Source organism: Carassius auratus, unplaced genomic scaffold, assembly GCF_003368295.1.
Source record: "Carassius auratus strain Wakin unplaced genomic scaffold, ASM336829v1 scaf_tig00216437, whole genome shotgun sequence".
Taxonomy (NCBI): domain Eukaryota; kingdom Metazoa; phylum Chordata; class Actinopteri; order Cypriniformes; family Cyprinidae; genus Carassius; species Carassius auratus.
The window spans coordinates 963,088-976,003 of NW_020528572.1; the positions used below are offsets into that span (position 1 = coordinate 963,088).

General features: G+C 37.4%; 2 protein-coding genes across 6 annotated transcripts; one reads left to right on the forward strand and one right to left on the reverse strand.

Moving 5' to 3' along the window:
* The first annotated feature begins 692 nt into the window (after positions 1-692).
* LOC113098185 (factor VIII intron 22 protein-like) lies at positions 693-8,307 on the forward strand. The gene is made up of 17 exons (XM_026263161.1): positions 693-956; positions 1,134-1,418; positions 1,787-1,908; positions 3,232-3,339; positions 3,483-3,572; positions 3,879-4,275; positions 4,904-4,950; positions 5,028-5,100; positions 5,188-5,347; positions 6,156-6,224; positions 6,349-6,469; positions 6,584-6,676; positions 6,996-7,060; positions 7,214-7,295; positions 7,374-7,420; positions 7,781-7,836; positions 7,933-8,307. The coding sequence occupies exons 6-17, from the start codon at positions 4,217-4,219 to the stop codon at positions 8,012-8,014; spliced, it is 954 nt and encodes a 317-aa protein (XP_026118946.1). The 5' UTR covers positions 693-956; positions 1,134-1,418; positions 1,787-1,908; positions 3,232-3,339; positions 3,483-3,572; positions 3,879-4,216; the 3' UTR covers positions 8,015-8,307.
* Positions 8,308-8,702: 395 nt separating this feature from the next.
* Positions 8,703-12,406, reverse strand: LOC113098186 (epithelial membrane protein 2-like). 5 transcript variants are annotated; one of them, XM_026263166.1, is made up of 5 exons: positions 12,046-12,406; positions 10,533-10,643; positions 10,251-10,359; positions 9,779-9,919; positions 8,703-9,640 (listed from the first exon to the last, which is right to left on the reverse strand). In XM_026263166.1, the coding sequence occupies exons 2-5, from the start codon at positions 10,608-10,610 to the stop codon at positions 9,480-9,482; spliced, it is 489 nt and encodes a 162-aa protein (XP_026118951.1). In that variant the 5' UTR covers positions 10,611-10,643; positions 12,046-12,406; the 3' UTR covers positions 8,703-9,479. The 5 variants fall into 5 exon arrangements, with proteins under 5 accessions (XP_026118951.1, XP_026118948.1, XP_026118949.1 ...); XM_026263163.1 differs by having other exon boundaries at positions 11,787-12,406; XM_026263164.1 differs by having other exon boundaries at positions 10,533-10,646; positions 11,787-12,406.
* Between the last annotated feature and the right edge of the window lie 510 nt (positions 12,407-12,916).

The following is a 12,916-nucleotide window of genomic DNA, read 5'->3' on the forward strand; positions in this document are numbered from 1 at the left end:
GCTTTTAGTCTGCCTTTACAGTAGGCTACATTGCTCAATGCAGACAGGCCTACAGTATATTTTGACAAAGTACATTTTCCCCTTTGGGTTATAGGATAATCATTATGTCAATCATATTATAATGGCGGGAAATATAATGAGTGGTCAGGGATTTAAATGTCATCATATGTTTGTTGCGTGTTGCACTGGTAGCAGCAGGAAAAACAAAACTTTAATTTAATTTGAGTTCGGAATTGATTATCATAGCAAGCGTGCAAATACCAATTCCTTTGTAATAAATAAGCTGCCACTCATTTCATTTCTCCACGATCTCACAAATGTATTTTGTAATCAATAACGCTCTCTACACTGCATAATGAATGTATTTCTTACATCATAGGCATAGCCGACACACAAGCTGCATAGGCCCCCGAAACACCAGGGGCATAACCGCAAAGAGGTACTGTCTGGAGACGTTGCTCAAATGTTTTGTTTTTTCACTGAGTGAAAAAGCTATAACCATTTTAAACACCTCGAGCTTCATTTGTGCACACATTTTGTAAAGAAACTAGGCTACATTTCAGTGTACAAGCCGTTTGCATTTGCTGTAGAACTGATTGAAATCAATAATAAAAAAAGAAGAACAGTTTTGTAAAAGGGAATAATTTAGGAAGTGAGTTTGTGGAGTGAAAGAGGAAGTGGCTTCGGAGGATTTCATGAGATTCTGAGATTGTACCTCATGTGAGGGTCTTGTGAAGATCCACTGTGGTGTAATATGGCTTAACTTCCCGCGCTCTTTGCACAGAAAGCAGTTATTTACCACTTCGTTCCTGAGCTTTGATGAAACAACAGAGAGAAAGAAAAGATGGCTCCTTTTGTTTCAAATGAAAGGAAATGTAAATTTCGCTCAAGGATGTATGCAGCCAAGCCTGTCCTGTGTTGGATCGTAATTCTGTGCTGTTGGCAGGAAACTCTAGGTATTTGTTGATCTTAATTCATGTCATTTCAGTGTGTGTTTTATTTCATTTTTATTATTGTATTGCTGGATTTCTCACCCACACCCTCTTAAGCTGAATTAGAATCCATAAGTTATGAAGATACCAGGAGGGCACAGATGCTTCAATAACACCATGTTCTCTTCTCTGTTCCTCCAGCCACACCTACGATGATCTTCATGCTGAACAGAACCAGAGTGGCACTAGCAGGAGAAACTCTTGACTTCTATCTGTCAGTTTTTGTCCCAGCAAACTACACCACTAGCAAAGTTGTATGCTACACTCAGAACAAGACAAAAGTTTGGAGTAAAGAAATTACAAGTAAAATATCTGAAACTACAGAGCCGGTGAGGGCACGTATCAACATGCGCAACAGCTCCAGTTCTGGCAATTACTACTTTAGTTATGCAAATCAGGAAGCGCATTGGGTGGTTCAAGTGAGAGGTAAGTCTGCAGACCATTTTATTTCGTCTCTATGACTGAAATTCACTGGCAACATATGATGATATAGTCACAACTTAGACATTTATAAGTATTAAAAAACATACAAATCTTGAAATTAATTGAGATTTATTTCTTCAGAAACTTTTACTCAATGGGTTTGTGGCTTTTGAGCCAATAGATGGGCTGGATATATAAATTAAAAAGGTTCCTTACAAATGCATTAAAAAAAAGAAAGACATCATGTGAGTTTAGCCATGTGACATGTTAGACTGAAACTGCCACTTTCAGCGAAATTAAAGCAGTGATGAAAAAATTCTCTCTATTTCCCCCTTGTTTTTTCACTCTTACTCCAATTCTGTGTTTTCCAGATAAAGGCTATCAGGAGCCACCCAAAGAGTTAGAAAGTGCCATCATCGTAATGCTGGCATTCTCAGGAATTCTGCTCATCTTCACTGTTGCTGGCTCTCTTTACATATTAAAGAGCTACAAGGTAACACTTGGCCACACATTTAGAGCATATACTGCAGGGTTATTCAAATCTTGCCCTGGAGGGCCATTGCGGTGCAGAGTTTGGCTCCAACCCTGATCAAAGTCACCTCCCTGTGATTTTCGAATGATTTCCAAACTCTGCACTGCATTGGCCCTCCAGGGCAAGATTTGAATATCCCTGGCATACTGCAATACTTCAATCTATCTATAATGTCTAATGTAAGTTTCTTTAGTTCTGTATGCTTTCTTTGATGCATGAATCAGATGATCATGCTGTAGAAGTCCAGGCAATGGATTTCTGCACTTCTGAAAGGACTCAATCAAACAGTGAGGGGTTATACACTGATCATCCACAACATTAAAACCACTCACTGACAGGTGAAGTGAATAACATTGATTATCAGTTTTTAGGGAAAGTTTGTTTTAAAAGCAATGCAATACAACAATCTGTTACTCCATAAATGGTCAGCAATGCATAATGTTACTTTTGCATTGCTTTTAGTCACCAGAGCTAGGCTATATTTTTGGCGACTGTAAAGGCCATTTAACACCATAAGTGAAATTAATAACTATAAGCCTCAGGCTAAAAGAAGTACCTCGGCTCTGGCCTGTCTGGTCTGTTCACAGAAGAGCTACTGTAGCTCATATTACTGGAAAACTCAATGCTGGCAATGACAGAAAGGTGTCAGAACTCACAGTGCCTCGGAGTTTGCTGGGTATTAGGATGTCAGAGTGCCCATGAAGATCCCTGTCCACCACCAGAAGCAATTACAATGGGCACATAAGGGTCAGAACTACTCCGTGGAGCAATGGCTTGCTTTGAAGAATCACTTTTTCTTTTAGATCAGGTGGATAGCCGGGTGCGTGTTCCCTGCTACACTGCTAAAAATCTTAAATAATGATTTGAGAAACATGAAAAAAGTGTTGAATATGTTGCCTTGCATGGTCTCCAAATTCCCGATTAAGCATCTATGGGATGTACTGGACCAACAAATCTGACCCACGGAAGCCTCACCTTGCAACTTGTAGGAGCTAAAGGATCTTTTGCTAATGTGCCACAGGACACGTTCAGAGGACCTGAACGATATTAGACCGATGGTTTTAATGTTGCTGTGGCTGATCAGTAGATATGGACTCATGACTAAGTGGTAAATTATCAGTTTAGAAATGTCATCTTTCAGTTATTATGCAAGATGCTCCAGATGGACTGTCCAGAATTGCATTGATTGCAAGATGGTGCTGTTATGACCAAAAAAGGGCGCTGTCCGGAAAAACACATGCAATGCTGTTAGTTTCAGCTCTGGTTTTGCTTCATTGTTTTTAGGAACACACTCCTTGTAGAGATGACAAAAATGAAGTTGCAGAGCAGAAACCAGGGGAGAGTGATGGAGAGATTTTGGATGAAGATGCTGCATCTGCATCACTCTACACAGTGAGATAACAGTCTGTTTCTCTTTTGGATAGAAGCCATTTGCTCTCAATATTTGCCATTTGTTGGTAACCTGTTTTAATAAGGATTTTTAAATGATGTCTCAAATAAATAAATTCTGTTAATTTTATACTCCTTTCCTCCAGACTCTACAATGCAGATCGGGCTCTATTTATGATACACTGCATTCAGACACAATGCATGTAGAGAACTCAAAGAAGAAAAAGTCTGAAAAGGTTTGTTTAATACGGGTTTGTTTAATAAATGGTGTAATGATACATTGCCTGTATACCCTATAATGTAGCCCTAACAATATGATTGTACAATTTTAATATATAGCTTCAAGTATTAAATATATAAACTTAGAGTGCATAATTATAGCATGTTTTTACTGAACATATAATCATGCAGTGAAGATTTTAAATATGTAATACCTACAAGCCCAGACAAAAAGCAACAGTAAAAATAAAGCATTCATTTCATGATTATATTTGGTGAAAAAAAAGAGTATCAACCGTTTCTATTGCTATTTTCTCTTTCAGCACTACAACGCACAAGAAGATGATGTATTGGATTCTGTGTATGAAAACCTGTCAATTCAGAGAATGAATGAATGATTGAGAAAATGAATGTGATTTATGAATACTTCCTGTAATGTGCTTAAGTGTCAAATAAATATTTTTTTCTCTTTTTTTATAATTTAATATTTTATGGGCCAGTATGACGGAAAATAAATAAACGATCAAAACAACTGAATGTGTCGTTTTTCGCCCTGACGCTGTGTAAACCAATCAGAAGACAGCTTCAGTTGCGTGCAACCAATGGGAACCCTCGCATCTGAACTTCCTGTCTGTTTGCTCCTCCTCCTAAAGTGTAAACAATGGCAGCCGAGGGAGATTTTTTGATACGTTACCGAGCGGTGTCAAATAAACTTAAAAAGTAAGCGCTAAAATATCTACGAATATGTCTAATAACGTTACCTGAATGTTTTCAATGTTCATTTTTAATAACGTCTACAATACTGAGCATAACCAGAGAATGTCGTGACAGCACTACACAACCCTCACTAGCATGTTGCTAATTACATTTCGAGAGCTAACAGTTACTGAATGAGGTTCACAACAATGCGATCTATTATTGTCAAATTACAGAAGATTTAACGTTATGCATGAACAGCTGAGGATGACATCTTGTCGGTGTTTCATTTCAAAGCAGCGGCTTCTAATAACGAGCTATTCCAGAGTAACATTGTGTGAAGCGTTCAATCCGGTAAAATTAACCGACACTCTTAAAAATAAAGGTGCTTAAAGGGTTCTTCACAGCGATGCCATGCATAGAAGAACCTTTTTTGGTTCCACAAAGAACCATTAAGTCAAAGGTTCTTTAAAGAACCATCTCTTTCTTACCTTTTTATAATCCGAAGAACCTTCTTTCGCTATAAAGAACCATTTGTGAAACAGATGTCTCTTTGTAGACAAAAAAGGTTGTTGGCATCGTGAAGCACATTTATTTTTAAGAGTGTAATTAAGTGGCCTTTTAATATTTTTTCCTTCCCCCTTAATCACAGACGTTTTCTGCGGAAGCCTAATGTCGCTGAAGCAAGTGAACAGTTTGGTGAGTATTGTGTCAGAAGAGCCATGCTGTGTGGTAATGCTAGTCTGTGTTTATCATTATATGCCATCTTTCCTCAGGTCAGCTGGCCAAGGAGCTCAAACAGCAAGACTGTCCTCAATATGCTGCCTTCTGTAATCTCGCCATGGCCCGGTAACACAGCATCTCTCATAGCTGTCAGCTATTCATCCTAGTTTCAGATCTAAAGAACATGTGGAAATTGTTTGTTTGTCTTGGTAGCTGTGAGCAGACCCTGTTCAATGCTCCAGGAGAAGCCCTGGCACTGATTGATGCAGCCCGACTCTTTCTGGCCTCGGAGCAGGAGACCCGAGCGCTGAGGGCTCCCGGCTTTGATGAGAATATGCAGGCAGCAATGAACTGCTATAGTTTTGCTATTAAGGTATTTGTCGGAAATGCATATTTTACCAGATTCTTACACTCAAGCCGATAAGCGTATATTAACACAGGCTGTTATTTTACAGAATGTTGGGCTCAGTTCATGCTTGAAATAGAATAAAAGGTCTCCTATAATTTAATATTTTCAATTTAAAATTAGGCATAGCCTGACACAGTGTTATTAATAGTATAATAGTATACTTATTAAAGTATAATTATAATAGTATATTAATATTAATTTATTGTATTTTGTATAATGGTATAATTTTATTCAATTTTTTAAGTTTTGTTTTTCTGTATAATTTTATTAAAAGTTTATTTCAGTTTTAATTATTTTACTTAATCAAAGTTAAAGTAAATAAAATAAAACAAGATTTATTTGGCATTTATTTAATTTCAAATAAGGATTTTTTTATTTTTTATTTCCAGTAGTAAAAAGTTTGTTAATTATAATAACCTTGGCCTGTCAAAATCATCAAACGTAATAATTACTTACTTTTCACTTTTATTCTGTATTGCTGTTAGAGTTAGAAGAGGAGGAGATGATCATGAGCAGTTAAACAACTACTACAAGCAGAGATAAATATTTTCTAAAGTAATAGTTCACCCCAAAATAAAACTGTTTTAGCTCATTAGCTCATCTGAAGTTTCACATGTTTCATTTCGAAATGCTCCTAAAAAATATATTTGAAGTCATACTGGACTAATGAAATAAAACCCCTTAAATCTTGCAATCACATGCAGATTTTTTTTGTGCTTTTTTTTGTTTTTTTAGATGTTATACTGCAAATATGTTCTTCTATATTGTTCAGGTCTGTATTGAGATGAATCAGCCTGTTATGGCGGCCAGTCTCTCACTGGAGCTTGGCAATGCTCTGAAGGTGAGACATTAATCATTGTAATACACGGAGCGGCTTTCTGTTTTTAAACAAATTAAAATTGCATATTCATCTTGTTCCACAGAGCTTAATCATGTTGTGGTCCTGTTTATATATTTGTGTGTAGGAGATGAACAGACCCGGGGAGGCAATAGTTCATTTCCAGAGAGCCGCAGAACTGCAGATTCAGACTCCAATTGAGGCCCTGCAGTCACTGTGGGAAATGGCCTCCTGCAAAATACTGACCCGTGAGTTCAGAGATAGTAGTGCTTCCCTGCCAGAATGCAGTGATTGCTTTTGGCATTAAGTTTCAGATGAAGTTCTGTGGTGGTCAGAGCAGTCATGTGATGTTTGATTGGTAGGCGATTACGATGGCGCTCTTGCCGTTCTCTCTGAGATGCAGCACATGTGTCAGGAAAGAGGACTACAGCTTCCGGGGACAAACACCCCTGTCGGTAGGAATCTAATCACTTTCCACAAGAAAATACAATTAATCTTAGTTTTGGAATCTAGGGGTGTGTGGTTTGGTGGTCTAAGTTCAGGGATTTCCCCCAGGCTTTGCCGTTTATTTGGATTTCCTGATCAAACCCAACAATCGCTTGCAATTTATAAGCAGAATTCATGTTTTGTGACCGATTTTCATACTTGTCAAGGATCTGTTTTGCATTTGCAGCGTCGGCAGTCTTTTAGTTTGGACATCAGCTAATAAGGAAATGAAGCATATGCTTTAAGAATCTTTGGATTCTGCTTCAATTCTGTTTGTTTTCATTCCAGGTGCATTTATGGATGTCATAGCAAAGTGTGAAATCTCCAGGGTATTACTTCTTATGCTACTTGAGGTAATATATATAAATAATAATTTATATTTAAAATCTGTGCGGTGTACAAATAAGCTCACATTTTAGACTGTATGTTATGAAACTAGACCTATAAATTTAGTGTGCTTGTTTACTATCTCCAAAATGACACTATATATTTGTGTCTGTGTTTAGCCTCCCCCTCAAAAGCTGCTCCCTGAGCACGCTCAAACACTAGAGCGATACGCCTGGGAATCCTTCGACTCACACAGTCAGGGTAAGACTCTGTAGCTAACGGAGAACCAGGCAGGCATAGGGTTTTATTTAAAAACTGTTGTTACTGTCTGTCTTTTAGTAAACTTCCTTCCAGAAAATGTGTTCCTCCTTCTGCAATCAGTCGTGGTGAGTATTTCAAACCTATTTATAAAATGAGTTTTTATTTTTATTTCTTCTATATACTGTCCGAGACCACATTTAAAATCTGCATTCAAAATCCAATTTAAACCTGGACATAATCTGGAAACAAGTGTTTGGATTCTGAAAATATATATTTATATAAAGAAATATATTTAAATGAGACAATCTTAAAGATCAAAAGTGTGGTGTAAGATTGTATTTATTTATTTTTATTTATAATTAAATTCAGCAAGCCTGCATTAAATTGATCCAAAGTCACAGAAAATAAATTTATAATTTTAATCAATTTCTAATAAATGCTGTTTGTTTGAGATTTTCTAAATGGTCTGACTGACCTGTTTACAGATGGCCTGTCAGGAAAAGGATACAGAATCTCTCAAGGCTCTCCAGACAGAGCTATGGTGAGCTTTCTGCTTTTTCTGACTCATACTACGCATTTATCTGTATTAGATTGAAACCTTTGCAATAACGGTCACCTTTCTCTTCTTTCACAACAGGCCACTCCTTTCGGCAGAACAGAATCATCTCCTCCACTTAGTGGTTCAGGAGCGAATTACACCCTCCGGTCAGGGCATATGATTCAGTGCAATACACCCCCACAAAACAGTTCTTATTGGAACATTCCTATGCCAGTGCCTGGTGCATTTTGCATGAGGACTGCAGAAGGTCACTGAACCTACCAGAGCTGTACATACACGCATGAACATTTCTATACAAACTCGCTTTAGTGATACTGTATGAATGTACATTTTATTGTCCATTTTCAATAATGGTAAGATATCGTGTTGAAAAGGTAAATAATTATGTTGAAGTTTATTTAAAGTTGTAAAATATTGATGTTGTGAATAATAAAATAACAAAAGCGATTCTTATGGCGAGGTTTTTATTCGTGTGATTCCTAAAATGAATGTCATCCCTGGTTTACACTGTTTGGCTTTGCATTGAAAAAATAGCATCCCTTCCATTTGCTGTCATACTGCAACATAAAATACATGTAGAGCCAGTTAAAACTTCAACCAAAGTAAGCAGACACTGAATAGCCTGGATGTCAGTAAGGAGCTTTATCCTTGAGAGGATGTTGAATAATAATAATGTTGAATTCAGTAATTCTCCCATAATAATAAAAAAAGCATTCTGTGCTCTAGAATTTTACAAGGTGATCATCTGACCTCATCAACAATCATTCATCATTTTCATGCTAATCAAAAATGGCTGGCATAGCAACAGAGCCCATTTTTTTTTTATCAAGAAAGCCTTTGTCCACGCAGAAATTGCAAATAAATATATTGGCAGAGGGTCTGTACAATGCAATTACAAAAGGATTGTGTGTTCAGAAGTCACGTGATCAAATGAGTGATTCCAAATTTGAACAGCACCATAATGCACGGTAACAAAGAAAAAAAAAATCACAGTAACAAAGATTTGACCCTTATCTTGACCTAGAGACTATCCTGCGCCATTGCCATCTACAACATAAAAATACAATAAAAAATAAACCTGTGTTTAAGACGAAGCTAATTCTTAAAGTGCAAGTGATGTTTAAAACTACACTTTGATCATAACATATATATTTTTTGTATGTACTTTATATGTACAATTTATCTTTCTCTTTATACATGTTATAAATACATTTTTTACATATCCTTGTGTATATACTGCATCTTCACCATCTTTACACACTAACCCCTGCAATAAAGTGTTTAGACCCTCTTACTGCCCTCAGTGCTTTGCGAAACTAGGGAAAGATGACCCATCAAACCGATCTGTAGTATTACTCTAAACAAAAATGCAAAAGCAAAAACAACATTTCTTGTTTAAGGAACTCTGGCCATTTTAACTCGAATGCTGAATCAACCCTTTCTCACTGACAGATATTAAACTCTTTCCGTGAACTGCTGATGCTGTGATTTGTTGCACAAGTTTCTACAATTCCAACCAACGCCTGTAATATTTCAGACAACTCATTATTTTTCAAGTTCTGTACTTAGACTTTAAAGAAAAATAATGAAGGCTGTACATTAGCACTGAGAGCGAGGTCTAAAGTTTAATCCACTCGTTTGCGCAGGATGATGTACATGATTCCAGTGAAGAGGGTCAGCAGCCACCCAAACCAGGCCATGATGTAGGACCAGCCATACCAGCCATTCTTCTCGTCTCTGTGGAAGTGATCGGTATAGACTGACAGAGCCACCATGATGCAGAAACCTAGAGATCCCAAGTGAAATGCACAACAATAATGAATGTCTGTATGACCTGTTGGACCTTAAAGACAATGATCCACACATGTATGTTTCAACAATGCCCTAATTTAACCTCAAGATTTCCAGAAACTTTAGGACTTACAGGAGATTAGCTGCACAACTCCAGAGATGGTGAACCGCTTTCCTTTACCCAGAGTAAAGAGTTGGCATATGAACACGCACAGAGAGAACACAGCAAACAGGCATGACAGCACTGCAAACGCCTGGACCGCCTGCAGATAGTCTAGATAGATTAAATAAAAGGGGCGTCACATGATTGTCCCAGTCTGTACACTCTTAAAAATTAAGGTTCTTCAGTGGCATAAAGAAACTTTAACATCCATGGAATTTTTGCATTGTACAAACAGTTATTTAGATTATTAAAATGTTCTCCGGACTAAGTAAAAAAATGGCTCTAAGAACTGTTCACTGAAAGTTTCTCTGGGAACCCAAAATGGTTCTTCTATGGCATCAACCTTAATTTCGAACAGTGTACGTACATATACACTGGGGTTGACTAGTGAAAATAAGCAGATGTACAAAAATGCATTCTTTTAACATGGTTTTTGTCTTACCCTTCCGGTATGAGGTCGGTATGTCCATGTACACCCAGACATTATCATTGTTCTCCATCACCCATCTGCCCCACAAGTCTGTATAAAGGTTCTCTGTGAACCACCATGCCTGGGAAAAACCAACAACAACAATACAAGCGCCTTCAGATAACACAACACATACTTTTTTTCATACACCTTTTTTAAAAAGTCATTTGACTGGATTTTTATCACACACACACGTATATATACAGTAGGGTATATATATAGGCTACACATAAAAGAAGAACAACATAAACTTACATCATCTATAGTTGCCCAAAAAAGGAAGAAAATTGTAGTCAGATGGAGCAAACAAATTCCTGCCAGGGCCTTGAACATATTCAGAGGATGAAGGGGAAACGGTGGAATAACCTGCTGTAAAGGAAATATTATAAGAAATATCATCTTGTGTTTAAGAGATACTATACATCAAAAGGTTGTGTGCAATTCAGCAGCCATCCAATGATGACATATTGAGAATAGCCATGCTTTGAAACAAAAAAGTTGCCTTGTATCTATATGCCTTTTACATGATTCAAAATGAACACGCTTTTCATTCACACAGTGCTTGTTAATTGTGTGCTGATTAAGCCATGTGTGTTTCAGATACATTTGATTTTCCCAAAATGCCAATAACAAAGCTGTCAGGGCCTATGACATCACCACATTAAAGCTGCATAAATCTTTTGCAACAAACAGCAAATACACTTCTAAAGGGTCACTTTACTTTTTGGATTCTAGCTTTGTTACTATTAAGATTACATGCACAAATCTCCAACGGCTGTTAAACTATTCCGTATGTGGGAGGAGAAGAGTCTTCTGTTTCTTTAAGTCACAGATACAGTGGGTGAACTGACATGTCATTTAAAATGCTGATGCATGCTGTCTATACAAACAACAATAATTATTTAAGAGAAAAATATTGTGTTAAATCCCATTAAATTATAAAAACTATACCAACAGTTCAGCGCAGACCTTCTGCAATGCATTCGTATTTTATATTCACTGAATGTCCGTTTAAAATAACGCCTGCTGCGATCAACAATGTATAGACAGAATATTATTTATTTGGTAATTCTAGCAAACCTACATTACACACATTAGACAAATATACAATGGAAGGTATTGCGAAAGCTCCCGCGAATTGCAGATGAAGGAATTCGTGTCACGTCATGCGTTCGGATGCATTTTCGTCCAAACAGTTTCCATTAAATTCTAAACGTTCTAATACAGTTTAAATATATTTCCCTATCTTTTATGTAGATTCTAAGACGCTTAATTGTATCAATATATAATAACTTTACAACCTCACTGGCATGAGAAATCTACAGCGATGGCACAGATAATAAAAGGTTACCTTGGGTATTTTAAGATCAAATTATTTCTTGATTTTCGTAGCCTATCTGATGCCCCACCATCCGAGGATATTCGCACTTCCCCGCACCTCGTCCTTCGTCTCGCCCCCCTCCCGCACTCTTTGCTGCATAGAGGACCCCACCCATCCCAAGGACTTACTTTTAAGTCCTTACGTATCCCACATCCAGCGAAATCCTAGAACTGTTTTCTCGCAGGCTGGAAATTCATGCACGAGGTGTAGTAAGAGACACATGAACGTTGATTTCTCTCAATATAAAAAAAAACAGCAACCGAAACATTTTATTTTTAAATGCAGGACTGTCCAATGTTTATATGCATCCTTAAACGCACTGTAAATGACTTTTTCCGAGTGCTCATTTATTCGCTGCAAGAGTTTGCGACGTCGTCATCCTATTACCTAAAGCTTGGATGTGCTAAATGCCGCAGCATCCTACTAAAGTCAGCTCTTCTAGAGACGCCCGGTGTCGCACTCAGATCTGCAGGCATTAAACCGGCTGCACGGGACAAACGCAGCACATGGCTACCCAACAACAGGGCGATACCAGAGCCAGTCAAATCCCATCTCTCCAATCACGATAAAGTAGCGCAGAGGCAGAAAATGATGCGCAGGTACTTTGCAGAGGTTGTTGATGATGAGTCATCGAAAGTAGGTTTGGAGCGACACCTACTGCGAATTCAAGGGAACTGCCTGGACATAATAGATCAGTCTAGTTTTTAACACACAGGCCATGGTAGCTAAATATGTTTACGCAACTGAGAACCAAACCCACATGAGCACAACACCCACATATTTTTTTTATTTTTTTTTGTAATTTAAAGTAAATACTATAGTGTTTATATAGTGTATAAGGGAGGCATTGGTCATTCCGGAGAAAGCAGTCTCAGTAGTATTGCGTAGCTAGACTTTCAAACTGACACAGTGCCGGCCCGATCCTCTTGGGGGCCCTAAGCAGAATTTGATTTGGGGGCCCCCCTCCCACCACGCGGAGTCACCTGTGCTTCAAGATGATTGACACAAATGTCACGCTATAATGTTACATTATAAATGAATACATTGAGGTTATGTATTAATACAAAATAAATAAATAAAAATAAATACTTAAATTACATACTTTACTCTTAAACTTCTGAATACAAACTGTCACAAAACATGAAATAAATAATTTGCAAATGTGCATTAAATGTGCAATCTTTTAAATGAAACCAAAATAGACAAACATTAATATAATAAAAATATAATGTTTCAAAAAATAGTTAAAAACTTAAAT

Excerpts from the sequence above, each read along its gene's own strand:
- LOC113098186 (XM_026263166.1), bottom strand. The coding sequence starts at position 10,610 with ATGTTCAAGGCCCTGGCAGGAATTTGTTTGCTCCATCTGACTACAATT. Across the intron at positions 9,920-10,250 it reads ACCGACCTCATACCGGAAGG|ACTATCTGCAGGCGGTCCAG; the intron begins GTAAGACAAAAA and ends TAATCTATCTAG. Across the intron at positions 9,641-9,778 it reads AGTTGTGCAGCTAATCTCCT|GTTTCTGCATCATGGTGGCT; the intron begins GTAAGTCCTAAA and ends TGGGATCTCTAG.
- LOC113098185 (XM_026263161.1), top strand. The coding sequence starts at position 4,217 with ATGGCAGCCGAGGGAGATTTTTTGATACGTTACCGAGCGGTGTCAAAT. Across the intron at positions 6,225-6,348 it reads AGCTTGGCAATGCTCTGAAG|GAGATGAACAGACCCGGGGA; the intron begins GTGAGACATTAA and ends ATTTGTGTGTAG. Across the intron at positions 7,061-7,213 it reads TACTTCTTATGCTACTTGAG|CCTCCCCCTCAAAAGCTGCT; the intron begins GTAATATATATA and ends GTCTGTGTTTAG.